Source organism: Chiloscyllium plagiosum, chromosome 20 (assembly GCF_004010195.1).
Source record: "Chiloscyllium plagiosum isolate BGI_BamShark_2017 chromosome 20, ASM401019v2, whole genome shotgun sequence".
Classification (NCBI taxonomy): domain Eukaryota; kingdom Metazoa; phylum Chordata; class Chondrichthyes; order Orectolobiformes; family Hemiscylliidae; genus Chiloscyllium; species Chiloscyllium plagiosum.
Window position 1 is genome coordinate 25622270 of NC_057729.1, and position 13674 is coordinate 25635943.

General features: G+C 37.5%; 2 protein-coding genes across 6 annotated transcripts in view; one reads left to right on the forward strand and one right to left on the reverse strand.

Moving 5' to 3' along the window:
* The window catches only part of ttpal (tocopherol (alpha) transfer protein-like), a 44974-nt gene extending 41901 nt beyond the window's left edge, over positions 1-3073 (forward strand). For all 5 annotated transcript variants that reach the window (XM_043710308.1, XM_043710309.1, XM_043710304.1 and 2 more), the window contains one exon: positions 1848-3073. In XM_043710308.1, coding sequence (XP_043566243.1) covers positions 1848-2126 — 279 coding nt within the window. In that variant the 3' untranslated portion in view covers positions 2127-3073. The remainder of the gene's footprint in view (positions 1-1847) is intronic.
* A 9198-nt stretch (positions 3074-12271) lies between these two features.
* The window catches only part of LOC122560087 (serine incorporator 1-like), a 30114-nt gene continuing 28711 nt past the window's right edge, over positions 12272-13674 (reverse strand). The window contains exon 10 of the mRNA XM_043710310.1: positions 12272-13070. Within this exon, the coding sequence (XP_043566245.1) occupies positions 12932-13070 (139 nt within the window). The 3' untranslated portion in view covers positions 12272-12931. The remainder of the gene's footprint in view (positions 13071-13674) is intronic.

Genomic DNA, 13674 nt, shown 5'->3' on the forward strand with positions numbered 1-13674 from the left:
TTTGTCTTTGTTTTAATGGAGAAAGGTTAAGACATTGGTACTGAGTGGTCTGTTCAAAGTTAATAAAGTAAATAGCTTGTAAATAGCTTGGAGTTGTTTTAAGTTGGAACAATAGCAACAGCCTTAATGGGTGAGGTCAAGCTTTCACAGAACCAGGATTTTTAGTTTTAGCTTTCTGTAATTGCTGGGGGTCTTGAAGCTGGATGTGAAAGCTCTTATTACTCTCTCTGTTAAAGCTACATGCTGGGTTCTCTTCCTGGGTTGCTAGAATTGCATGTGAGACAATCTATTTTACTGAATTTGCCTTTGCCAAGGGTGTCTTTATGGGATGTTAATATATTGGAACAGTTAATTAGTAGTGGTAGTTCATAGTCATAGAGTCATAGAGATGTATAGCACAGAAACAGAACCATTGGTGCAACCTGTCTATGCCGACCAGATATCCCAACCAAATCTAGTCCCACCTGCCAGCACCCTGCTCATATCCCTCCAAACCCTTCCTATTCATATACCTAATTAATATTATTTTGTTAAGCATTTTGATAGCTACAGTCAAGCCAATTTTCTTTTATTTTAATTTTGTCTGTACTTTAACTGTAGTGTGTGCTTAAAGTAGAGTAGTTTGACCAATCAAATCACATTTTGAATGCAACATCCTACACTTACCTTTTAAAATAAGAAAAAGTTAGGGTCCAGGCTATCTTATTTTCAGGGGTTTGGTCTGGTCCGTAACAGCTGGAGCAACACATATAAAATGGAGCCTCAGGATGTGATGATAGGTAACGAACATAGAGGGAGGGTGTTCAAGTTCTGAAATTATTAAACTCAGAATAATTATTAAATTATTGAATCTTGAAAGCTGTAAAGTACCTAAGCAGAAGATGGAGTCTTGAAGGCTGTAAATATAATCAACATAAATACCATCCTTTCCCAGCTGCATTCAGTTCTGATGAAGGGTCATTAGATTTGAACACGAACTGTGTTTGACTACAGAAACTGCCAGACCTGCTGAGTTTATTCAATTCTCTGTTTTTATTTCAGATTTCTTTGTGTCATTTTCCTTTTAAGATTCATTTGTATTACATTCATATTGCTGACAGACATTCAGACTTACATTGTACCTTTGTCAAATGGAGGATGTTAATCTGAAAATATATGACATAACCTTCATTTCATAGTTTATCCTTAATTTGATTTATTTTTTGAGATATATAAAAGAATTCCTGCACAACAGGTCACTAAGATTGCAACTAGTCTGCTTCAATGAAGATTTTGCTGTCAGATTATTTTCTGATGACATTTTGATCATTTAGTGCATTGGATAAGCAAGACTATAAGTGTTGGCTCCAGAGTTCTATTCTGCCCAACCAAATGCTACACTCCGTGTCTAAGTTTAGATCTGCTTGTGAGCTGTAAGTAAGAAACATTACACTGTCAGAATAAACAAGTAAGAATAAGTGGCAACTTGAATACCCATTTCAGCAGTTACCACTGTACAATTTTGGTCTAACATGATAACTTAAGTCATTTCTTGATTGTCCTATTCACATTATGGTGATTTCATCACTAAAGGTTTTTGAATTGGGCAATTATGCTGAGACTGAAGCCAAAAGTTTCATTAGGATGATACAATAAGAAAAAAAATTATAGAAGAAAGTTCGATCACTTTAAAAGGTGACATTTATTTTAGGCACTGTTTTTATGATTTCAGATACTTTTTATTGCAAGTTGTTATCTTACTGTTCAAAAGTATTTTGTTACAGATTTAAATTTTACCAGTGCTTGAGATTGGTATTATAGGTTTTTCTATATCAAAGATTTGAATATATTTTCCATCTTTTTTATAGTTTGTTCTTCATGGTTCAGATCTAAGCTCACTTCACAAAGATATTCCACCGAATACCCTTCCTCAAGAGTATGGAGGCACAATGGGAAAACTCAACACAACGGCCTGGACTGAGACTCTGCTGGCATTTGAGGATGAATTTGTAGCAGAATTTTGTCAGATACATACACCAACAGATAATTCATTGACACAATATGCAGTGGGGGCAAATGGTCAGTCAGGCCAACAGTGCGATGATTCCTTTCGAGGAGTGAGGTCACCACTGTATTACTGTTATTAATAAGACCCTTGCTTGACATTTCTGATGAGGAATTTTATTTTGGTGCTGGGGTATTCATTCAAAATAATGGTCTGCCCACTTTTAAAGTACTCCACAGTTTCTTCAATGTCTAAAGTTATATTGTCAGAAATGTCTGAATTGTACTTTTCCGATTTAAAGAAATTGAATATATATTCCTGACCTATGGCAGTAATTTTAAAGAGAGCAGCAGGCAAGTTTTTTGAGAAATTAGTTTATACAAAAGCTCAACTGTTAGCCAGTCAAAAATGTGCAAATTTGAACAGGTTTAATCTGACTGCTGTTATGCAATTATCTTGAGTTGGCAACACCAAAAATAGGAACATTAGGTTTCTAAGCTGAATGTTTCTCATCCAGAGAGAGAGGACAAGTCCTCGTTTTTAAGTGAAAATACTAGTCTCTTAACATAAATCTTTTGAATATTGATAAGATAGTCACATAATTTACATTGTTTAGCATTTGCAATGGCCACTATCTGGCAGTGCTAGGTTTTACAGAATAACAGAGCCAAAGTAAATGTTATAATTCAAAACATTAACTGCACACTTTGATATTGAAATGGTGCTGTGGACTTTAAACGGATGAGGAAACGAACAGTATTTATTATGAACAACTGCCTATCAGAAGTATACAGTAAACAGCATACAAAGAATGACAGATTCTTTTTAAATTAAGTCACAGGTATCTCTATTCATTATACAGTATAGTTAACTCAATTGGCCAGATGACTGGTTTGCAGTGTAGAGTGATGCAAACTGTGTGGGTTCAATTCCTGCACCAGCTGAGGATACCATAAAGGATTGCCCTTCTCAACGTCTCACTTGCCTAAGGTGTAGTGACTCTCATGTTAAACAACCGCCAGTTGCTGCTAACTAATGAGAGTGCAGACCAATGGTCTGGTAACTTTATTGTAACAGAAGTACTTTTACTTTTGCCCCTGGGTTTCAGATATAATTTGATACATTTAACCTAAAGAAAGCACAAGCAATACACACCTTGCACATTTTGGTAAATTCTTCTTACAAGAAGGTAGAATATATTGATATGCTCCCATTCTGCTAATGCATCATCCAATGTATGTGCATGTAGATTTTCAACTGAGTCAAATTGTTACATTTCTCACTCTCCCCTCTTTTTAAACAGCAGTATTTGTCAAAGAAAAGCATCAGAATCAAATAGATATATGCAGCACTGTAATTGGTCAGCACAGTTATTCAGATGCCTAATGTGCACCATTTGTAAGAAATTGGGATACGAACAACAGTTCCACTAATATGATTCATTGAAAACGTTTGACTTTTGCAGCTATTCTTCTCACAAGTTAACAGTACTGTGGAATTGTCAAATTGGGATTTAACTAATCTCAGCCATAGATTTTCAGTATTGAATATGGCATTGTAAAGGCCAAATTCCACTGATTTGCTTGTTTCTCATAAAGTCCTCCAAACAAGTCCTAAACTATTTAGTGTTACTGAGAGACACATGAATAAGTGATATATCATTGTGTTCTACTGAGAAGTTACTGTAATTATAAAACAAATTGCAAGGTCTTAATTTTGAGAATTATTACTATTATCCATTCAGATGAGATTTAATTCCCTTCAGTATGAGAATAGGCCCTTCGGCCCAACAAGTCCACAACGACCCTCTGAAGAGTAACCCAACCAGACCCCTACATTTACCCCTGACTAAGCGACCTAACACTATGGGTAGTTTAGCATAGCCAATTCACCTGACCTGCACATCTTTGGATTGTGGGAGGAAATCGAAGCACCCAGAGGAAATCCACACAGACATGGGGAGAATGTGCAGACTCCACACACAGTCCCCCGAGGTGGGAACTGAACCCGGGACTCTGGCACTGTGAGGCAGCAGTGCTAACCACTGAGCCTCCAATCTGCCCTTCAAAGCCACTTATTTCACCGAGTAATAATTGCAGAAATAATTTGTTGGTCAAAGATCAACTATGCTTACCCTACCCCTTCGGGTGGGGGGGGAAAGCGGGGAGAACCGGAAGAAGGTTTTAAGTGCAGGTCACAACTCCAGCATGGACCTACAACAATTCATAGGTCAAATTCATCCTACTATGTATTCCACTGGTGGAAATAATTAACTTGCCAGCAGGTTCATAGGAATTTAAAAGTCTCAGCATTGTTATGGGCATTTTCCAAGAAGAAGACAATGGATTTTCATATAGTTCCTGTTCCCTAGAGTACTGATGCTGCATTTGTCACGCCTTCAGGAACTGACCAGGTGAGGAATGGCTACTTCCTGCAAATAGTGGGTAGCTTGTTGCCAATTAAAAGGCCAATCAAGGCCATTTTCCAATTGGCCTGCAAGTCCTCTGTGGCACTGGGAGCATTGCAAATATTTTGAGTTGTCCTGATTTCATATCATTACAACAAGATCACTTTGATGATGCACTGCCACAGATGCCTTGCCCATCTGGCTAAAGGCTGCCCTAGGGTGGGATATACCCTCCACAGTGGTAGTCCAGCTGTGGTCATTTTTAATGTCAAATACATTAAAGTTGCTCATTCTTGAAGTATAATCTTGTGGCAGCTCCGTCCAGGCTAGAGGACTTCCTATTGGTCCTAATGCTTTTAGAGCCTGCCTACCATCCTGAATTGAACAGCAAACACACTTTCTGGTCACTAATTGGTCAATACAGCTAAAACCAATGTAGGTTACTGCTTCAAACACTGTAGGAATCAGGTGTTACTCTAGATCAAAATGTTGGCGATCCCAATCCAAATCCTGCCTAATTTCAAATTCAGTTTACCATTCTACTTGACAACCTTTTTATCATCTTATTCTAAAGAAATACGGGACTTTCTTTTGAAAATATTACTTTGCATTGTATCTTGCCACACAACTTGGCATTGGAAAACCCGGTTTAGATCTCTCAATATCAATGAGACCTACAAGCATTTTGCACAGAGTTCCAAAGATGCTCAGTTTCTCAAACCTACAATATGACTGTTCAGACTGTTTCTAAGATTAATTTAGTATCATTTAATAACACTTAGCCAAATCAAATTTAAAAACTGTTGTTTCAAATTTGCATAATTTAGGAAACAAACACTTTTCTGCTTTTATTGACAAAAGTGTCATTTTCGATGTAGATTTTCAGAAGTAAATCAATTGTGGACCTAATTATCATTTTTGACAGCAATCAACCTGCTTTCATATTACAGGAAAGCCACAGCAATGTTCCTTACTCTGGCTCAGGGTAAAAGATGATTGGTGACTGTTGGAGTCAGGGACTCTACCCCTGGGCAAAAACATCCAAGTTCAAGTCCCATGTGCTCTAGAGATCTCTCATGATATGTCTGAATAGGTCAATTAAAATAATTACTTTGGAATTGATAAGCAAGCTCCCTGTTCCTCCTATGATCTTAAGTGGGCACGAGACTTTAAATGGATACTTCTGTTGTTGATTCGATAGAGCAATCAGCATCTTTTGACATCCCATCACCATTACTTTGTGCCAAATCAGCAGTTTTGGAAGTACTATTCTCTTATTGTAGCTCTCAAACCTGGATGGCAAATACATAAGATATTTTACATATATATTTTTCAAAAAGAATATTTCACATTTTTGCTTAAAGCTTATGGTATTCTGTTTTCCACTCTACAACAGTAGTTTGTCAAGTATTTAAAATGGCAAGTTATTTTTTTAAAATATAGAGTTGTGAAAAGTACATATAACATTGTTGATGTCCATGACAGCTAATGAATAGCTCAACCATACCAAGTAGTTTCCAAGTTTCACTATGATCTGAACTGCACTGGGATGTCAGTAATTGGGCTGTAATTAACTTGAGTTAACAAGTTGAAAATCCGGGTTCTTGACCCTAATCATTAACAGCCAATTCTTGGATAGCATGCATGTGTATGTTGAGGGGTAATAATACTAAAACCAGTTATTATGACTCCCTGCACTCAAGTTGTGTTCTGATAATTCAGATAAGGTGTAGAAACATATCCTACAAAGAGGTCAACAACATTTTCAGGGAGAACACTGGATAAGGAAAAAGAATTTAAAGTTTTATATTTTGTCTTTTGTACCAGAGTTATTTGGCATAAGATGTGAACTTGTTAAGTTTTGGGTTAGACAGTTTTTTAAGTTACGTTCACAACAAAATACTCAGATCTCAATGCGCACTTAAAGATATAGTTCATTATTACTACTAGGACGTTTCTAAATTAATGTTACTCAGTAGAATATCTGTGTTAATTGTTACAACTGGCAATAAAATTTGTTTTGAAAATCTGTCTTTTTTGAATGAGGCAAGCAAATGTGTACACAAGGTATAAGCTATATTGTCAGATAAGCTTGCTCAATACAATCATGGTTGATATTTCCAGCTTAGATTTTATTTTCCCCACACATTCATATCCCTCGATTCCCTAAGAGACCAAAAATTAATTTATCATGGCTTTAAATATTTTCAGAGCTGAAAATGTGTTGCTGGAAAAGCGCAGGTCAGGCAGCTTCCTACTCCTTGGATGCTGCCTGACCTGCTGCGCTTTCCAGCAACACATTTTCAGCTCTGATCTCCAGCATCTGCAGTCCTCACTTTCTCCTTTAAACATTTTCAATAATGAAGCATCCACAATCCTCGAAAGTACAGAATTAGAGATTCACAAACGTCTGAGGGAAAAAAATCTACCAGTCATAAATTATCAGCCCCACATCCCGAGACTGTCAGCCATAATCTAGATTGCCCAGTCAGGAAAACAACCTCTCAATGGCTACCCCGTCAATCCCTCCACCATCTAAACTTAAACGAATATAGAATCTATTTACTCAGCTTCGTCATAGAACAATCCTCACATCCCAGGGACCAATCTCAAGTCATACAGTATGGAAACAGACCCAACTCGTAAATGTCAACCATGTCCCCAAACTAAACCAGTCCCACTTGTCAGCATTTGTCCCAAGTCCCTCCAGACATTTCCTATTCATGCATTTATTGAAGTGTCTTTTAAATGCTGTAACTGTACCTGCATTCATGGCAGTTCATTCCACATATGAACCAGTTTTTTTTTTAAAAAAAGAGATGCCCCAAATATCCTTTATAAAACTTTCTCCTCTTGCCTTAAAAATACACCTAGCTTGAAATGTCCTACCCTCAGGAAAAGATCTTTATCATTCATCTTATCTATGCTCATGATATTATAAATATCTGTACATTCACCACTCAACCTCCTATACTCCAATGAAAAATGTACCAGCCCATTTATGTATCTTGAACCTTCCATTCCCAGCAAAATCCTGGTAATTCTTTTTTGAACCCTCTCCAATTTAATACTATCCTTCCTATAGCAGGATGACCAGAACTGCAGAGAGTACAGAAGAGGCCTCACCAATGTCCTGTACAACCTTAACATTACAACCCAACTTTAGTAAAGGTTTGTTGTTCAATCTTCAATGCAAGTATTTGACAACCAAACCAAAGCCCTGCATTAACATAACAATGTAGTGTCCTTCCTCATCCGTATGTGAGGATACTAGTGAGAGAGGGTCATGTCTTTTTGTGGCTAGTTGGCCACATAGGGATGAGGAAGGTCACCACTTTGACTGGGACAACACATCAATCCTAGGACAAGCCAAACAAAGAAACGCATGAGAATTCATAGAAGCATGGCATTCCAACTGGAACTCAATGTGTTTGTTGATAGAGTTAGACCCCATCTACCACCCCCTGATAAAAGGAATACGAAGTGACTTCACCACAAGAAGTGACATCACCAACCCCAAACATATAAATAGAAAGCAACAATTTTCAGCATTGCTTCACCTAAGGCCCACTGAAGATGTTACCTAGTAAGGTAACGAAACATTTGGAAGTGAACCTTCCAGCTCAGCGAGCAAACCCACATCCAAAATGTTTTGTGAATAAGTTTGAAGGATTGTGGATACCTGGGTTGTTTTATTTAAATAATGTCATTGAAAGGAGCTTTTTTTTGAAAACAATGTATTTTTTGCTCATTTCTGGTGATAATTGCTTGTTTACAGATCACACCCCCCAAATAATATTTTGGTGAATCCTGACTATCCTCTTGAATAACTAGAAAGACTCCTTGTACTTTCCTGAGCAAGCTGTCTCTGCCAGTAAACCAGCAAACAACAGCCATTAGAACATCTCAAAATCTATCCTTTAAAAACATAAGTGCACTAGCCAAGATAGTTTTCTGTCAAACTGAATTTCTGCAGAGAGAAATATTTTATTGTCCACACCTTCGCCCATCCTACTTTAAATAAACCTCATACTGGTAGAGGGGCATAACACACATTTTCTTATTACAAAATGTGTTAATCAAATTTGTATTTTCACTGAATAAGTTATTTTCAAATATATCAATAATATTAAACAAAGAAAACTGGCGCATGGATAATTTAAATCAAGTATAATAAAGTTGCTATAATAGGAATGAAGAAAGAATTAAATTTACATCATGGCCTATGCATTAGTGGGACTAAAGACAGTGCCACACCTCCAGCCTCAGTCACAACATAAGTACACATACTTAATTATTTGTAGAAAAGTACATCCAAGGTACTTCTGCAGTGTTCAAAAAAGGTATTCATAATGATAGGACAACAGTGCAATACACATGAAATAAAATATGCAGCACAATCATAAACACATCTCATTAAAATGACATATTATAATGCCAAAGATAATGGTGAGCTACCTTTTTGAACTGTTGTGGCCTGGTCTGTAAATATTTCATTACTGTTGAATTAACAACTTTTATGCGTTTTTTTTAACATTCAATTCCCTTGCCTAATAAACATCTATGTACCTAAGCTTATTAACACCACCTGCAAACTTAATCCAGTACGAAGTATTTTCTCAATTAGTATTTTATGAGCAGATTAATAATTTAATCACTGCATACACAAGACTTCTAAGTGTGGTAAAAATAAATTATAAAGTAAGGGAAATGAAGAGTTTGACTCAATTGGGCACCTCGGAAGAGGGGCACATTCAATTGTAGTAAACACTGCAGCAGGCTGAGAAGATTGAGGTGGTAAAAACCGGATTCCACTTTGATGAGGTCTGTTTCAGTACTGCAGGAATGTGAACAATCCAAATAGAAAGTTAAAAGTCAAACAACACCAGGTTATAGTCCAAAAGGCTTAACTGGAAGCACTAGCTTTCAGAGCGCCGCTCCTTCATCAGGTGGTTATGGAGGACAATTGTAAGACACAATTTATAGCAAAAGTTTACAGTGTAATGTAACTGAAATTATACAGTGAATACCTTTGTATGTTGAGTCTTTCATCTGTTTAAATACCATGATAGTTTCACTGCTTTCATATGTAAATCACAAAACTTTAAAAAGTTACATTCTCAGGTTAACTGTAACAATTGGTGTTAGCCAGATAATATGAAGGTGTTAACCCGCATATTGTCTGTGCCATAATGTTTAGACTGATTTTAATCTAAAACGTGAGTTAGAGTATTACATGAATTCATGCAGTTTTTGAGCAAAGTACTGTGTAACTCTACAAGTACAAATTCACCCCACAAATGTATGCGTATGTGGGGTTTTTTTTGTGTGCGCGTGTGTGTCTCTCTGGGGTGGAGGGTTGTGAGTGAGTGTGTGTGTGTGTGTGTGTGCGCAGAGTATCTAAGTCTGAGGGGGTGCATGTGTGTGCGTCTGTAGAATTAGGTGTGTGTCTGGGGTGGGGATTTGGAGTGTGTGTGTATATGTGTGAGAGTGGTCTAAATCTGAGAGAGGATGCACGAGAGTGTGTGGGAGTGTGTCTGTAGGGGTGTATCTGTAGGGGTGTATGTGTGTCCATATATACGTGTGTCCGTGTATATAAATAAAAAATTTATATAGTGCAATGGTGGTCACCTGTAGTGTGACATGAACCCAAGGTCCCAGTTGAGGCCCTCCCTATTGGTACAGAATTTAGCTATCAGCCTCTGCTCAGCCACTTTTCGCTGCTGCCTGTCCCAAAGTCTGCCTTGGAGGATGGTCACCCAAAGATCAGAGGCCGAATGTCCTGGACCGCTGACGTGTTCTCCAACTGGGAGCGAATACTCCTATCTGTTGATTGTTGTGCAGGGCCCATTTATCCGTTGCCTTTGCTTGGTTTCCCCAATGTACCATGCTCAGAGCATCCTTGCCTGCAACATACAAGATAGACAACGTTGGCTGAGTCACGAGTTCCCACCATGTACATGGCAGATAGTGTCCCCACATCTAATGGTGGTATCCATGTCGACACTGACACATCTTGCAGCGCCTACAGTGACAGAATGCCTACCGAGCAAAGGCTATGGCAACAGATGAATGGGCACTGCACAACAAACAGGAGCGTTCCCTCCCAGTTGGAGGACACTTCAATGGTCCAGGACATTCAACCTCGGACCTTCGTGTGACCATCCTCCAAGGCGGACTTCGGGACAGACAGCAGCGAAAAGTGGCTGATAGGTAAGTTCCGTACCCATAGGGAGGGCCTCAACCGGGACTTTGGGTTCATGTCACACTACAGGTGACCCCCATTGCACTATACACACACAACCCCCCCACACGCATCCTCTCTCAGACTTAGACCATTCTACACATACACTCTCACAGACACCCACACACAAGCACCCCCTCACAGACTTAGACACGCTCTCACACACCCAACCCCCCCACCCCAGACACACACACACACACAAAAACCCGCATGCACACATACATACATACACATATGGGTAAAATTTACACTACTTTGCTCAAAAACTGCATGAATTCATGTCAGACTCTTGACTCACTTTTAGATTAGAATCAGTCTAAACATTATGGCACAGAGAACACAGGGGGATAACACCTTCAACATATTATCTGGCTAACACTAATTGTTACAGTTAACCTGAGAATGTAGCTTTTAAAAAAAGTTTTGTGATTTGCATATGAAAGTGAAACTATCATGGTATTCGAACAGATGAAAGACTCAAACAATCAAGGTATTTTTTCAATGTATAATTTCAGTTAAATCACACAGTAAACTTTTGCTATAAATTGTGTCCTCCACAACCACATGAAGGAGCGGTGCTCCAAAAGCTAGTGCTTCCAATTAAACCTGCTGTTATGAGGCTTTTAACTTTGTACAACCCAGTCCAACACCAGCATCTCCAAATCATGAATCCAAATAGAGCGATTCAAACATGGAATAATAAGTGATAATATATTCAAGGACTTAAAGGGGAAAGTGAAGTTTTGAAACTTGCAAAGAGAGATAAAGGGTTTCATTTTTATGGAAAATTTGAAGTGACAGAAGATAATCATGGTTGGGAGATGGTGGGGAAGTGGAAAAAAAAGAATTAAGAGTCCAAACTTCTGCTACACATCCTATTCTTCATCAAGCCTCACTTACCTATCACCCGGTCTTCAATGGCTCACTTAACTCACTCATCCATTCATTGGTTTGTTCATCTGTAATCTCTTCTACCCCCTTCTGAGTACTTTTTTTCTTAAACACTAAACTAATTCACAATTCCCCTCCATGACGCTTACCCTTCTCTGCAATATTAATAGTACAACTTTGTACAAGTCCCTTGCTGTCTGGAATTTCCTCCCCTAAATGCTTTATTTCCATCTTTAAATGTTCATCTCTTTATCAAGGTCTTGGTCATTCCTCCTAATTTTTGATCCTGGGCTGACATACATGTACTTGTAAAGAAACTTGGGATATTTCTTTTTGGAAATGGCATAACCTAAATTGGAGGTAATCGATCAGTCATTGGTAAATTCAGCAGCATGCATATTGAAATAAAAATAAGTTTCACTGACTTCTTCAGCTCTTCCAAAAAAGATTCTCCCAAAGAACAAACGATTCTTTCAACTCCCATTTTCTTTTCCACCCTTCAAAACAGGGTGTAGGATCAGTAAAAACTATTGATCTGGTACTATAAAAGGTTGAAAATAATTTTAAACTTAGAACTATTCTGCCAAAAAAATCTCATTTTTAATAATAATAATCTTCAGCTTTTTATTAATTGCATAACAACCTTTAATCATAAGAATGCCTTCAGATAAATATGGAAAGAATGAAGAAAATGATATACAATCACATTTTCTAGTATTTAGAAATGCTAAATGCTTAATACAGATTTGATTAGGATAACTTAACATTTATTTTTTAATATAAACTCTTTACAGACAAGATTTTTGGACCAGACTTCATTTGTTACATGCGTGAAAATTTTTGCTCACCATTTTAAACCATTATATTCTCTATGCATTATATAAACACATCAAATATTGTGTAAATTTTATGTTTAGCTCTTACAAGAACAGAGGAATGGCATGTTTATTGACTAACATCCACATGATTTATGCAATGCACAAAAAAGTGCACATTTGAATACAATATTACAACCTTGAATTTTAAAAAACCTAAATGCAGCATAAACCCGTAGAACATAACAGCAATTCTCTTAAAAGCAGTATTAAATACTTTGCAGAAACTGTAAACAGCTTCTAAACAAAACTACCTTATAATCTGCAATAGAATTCCAAACTTGATACTCCCTGGCACCTACACATTCTTAGCTTTCAATAGGATGCAAAGTGCATATTATTCATCTGGAGAGAACAACATTAAGGCTAAAAACATGTTTTCTTATTGTACGCAATGTTTCAGTGCAATAAGCCCAATAAATGATCTGCGGTATGCAATATTTTATTAAATAAAAATCAATAACTATACAAATTAGTTTCATGTTAGATGGACTTTAATTCAGAAACCAGTGGAACAAGAATGAAGCAGTCTAGTCAAAGTCACGGTTAGTAAGAATGAGAGGGGCCACCAATGTCCAGACATACAAGAGAAGGCAGACCCAGCTTGAAGTGATCTTCACCCACACAGATGGCCATTTGCTTGTTATTGTCTTGTAATCAGCATCAGGGCTATATAAAGGGAAAATAAATTAACAAAATTAAAGTCAATGAGCTCTTCAATTATTCCAAAAAAACTAACAAAAGACATTACTAATTAAAAATAACATTTCCAAGCTGCTTAATCAATGTCACCATCATAAAACATTAGATAACATACAATATTTTGGGCAGGCACAATATAAACAACTCAACTGTAGCTAAATTTTATAATATAAATATAGGTAGGAAAACAACCTTTGAAGAGGATAGAGAGAGTCTGCAAAGGGATACGCTAAGTGGGCTGACCAAGAATTTGCAGATGAAGTAAAATCGTGAACAGCATGAATAGGATAAATTGACAATGTATTTTCCCTGGGGTGGGGGAGTCCAGAACTAGAGAGGGCATTGGTTTAGGGTGGGAAGGAAAGATATAAAAGGGTCCTAAGGGGCAACATTTTCAGAGGGTGATGCATGTATGAAATGGGTTGCCAGAGGACCTGGTAGAGGCTTCTGGATGGGTGCAGAACAACCTTGATTATCCAAACGAGACGGGCAGGGAGTATTTTGTTAAGATAGATGATTGTTCGGATAACTGATCAGAATCAAGTAAATACCTTAACTCAAGTTAAAATGA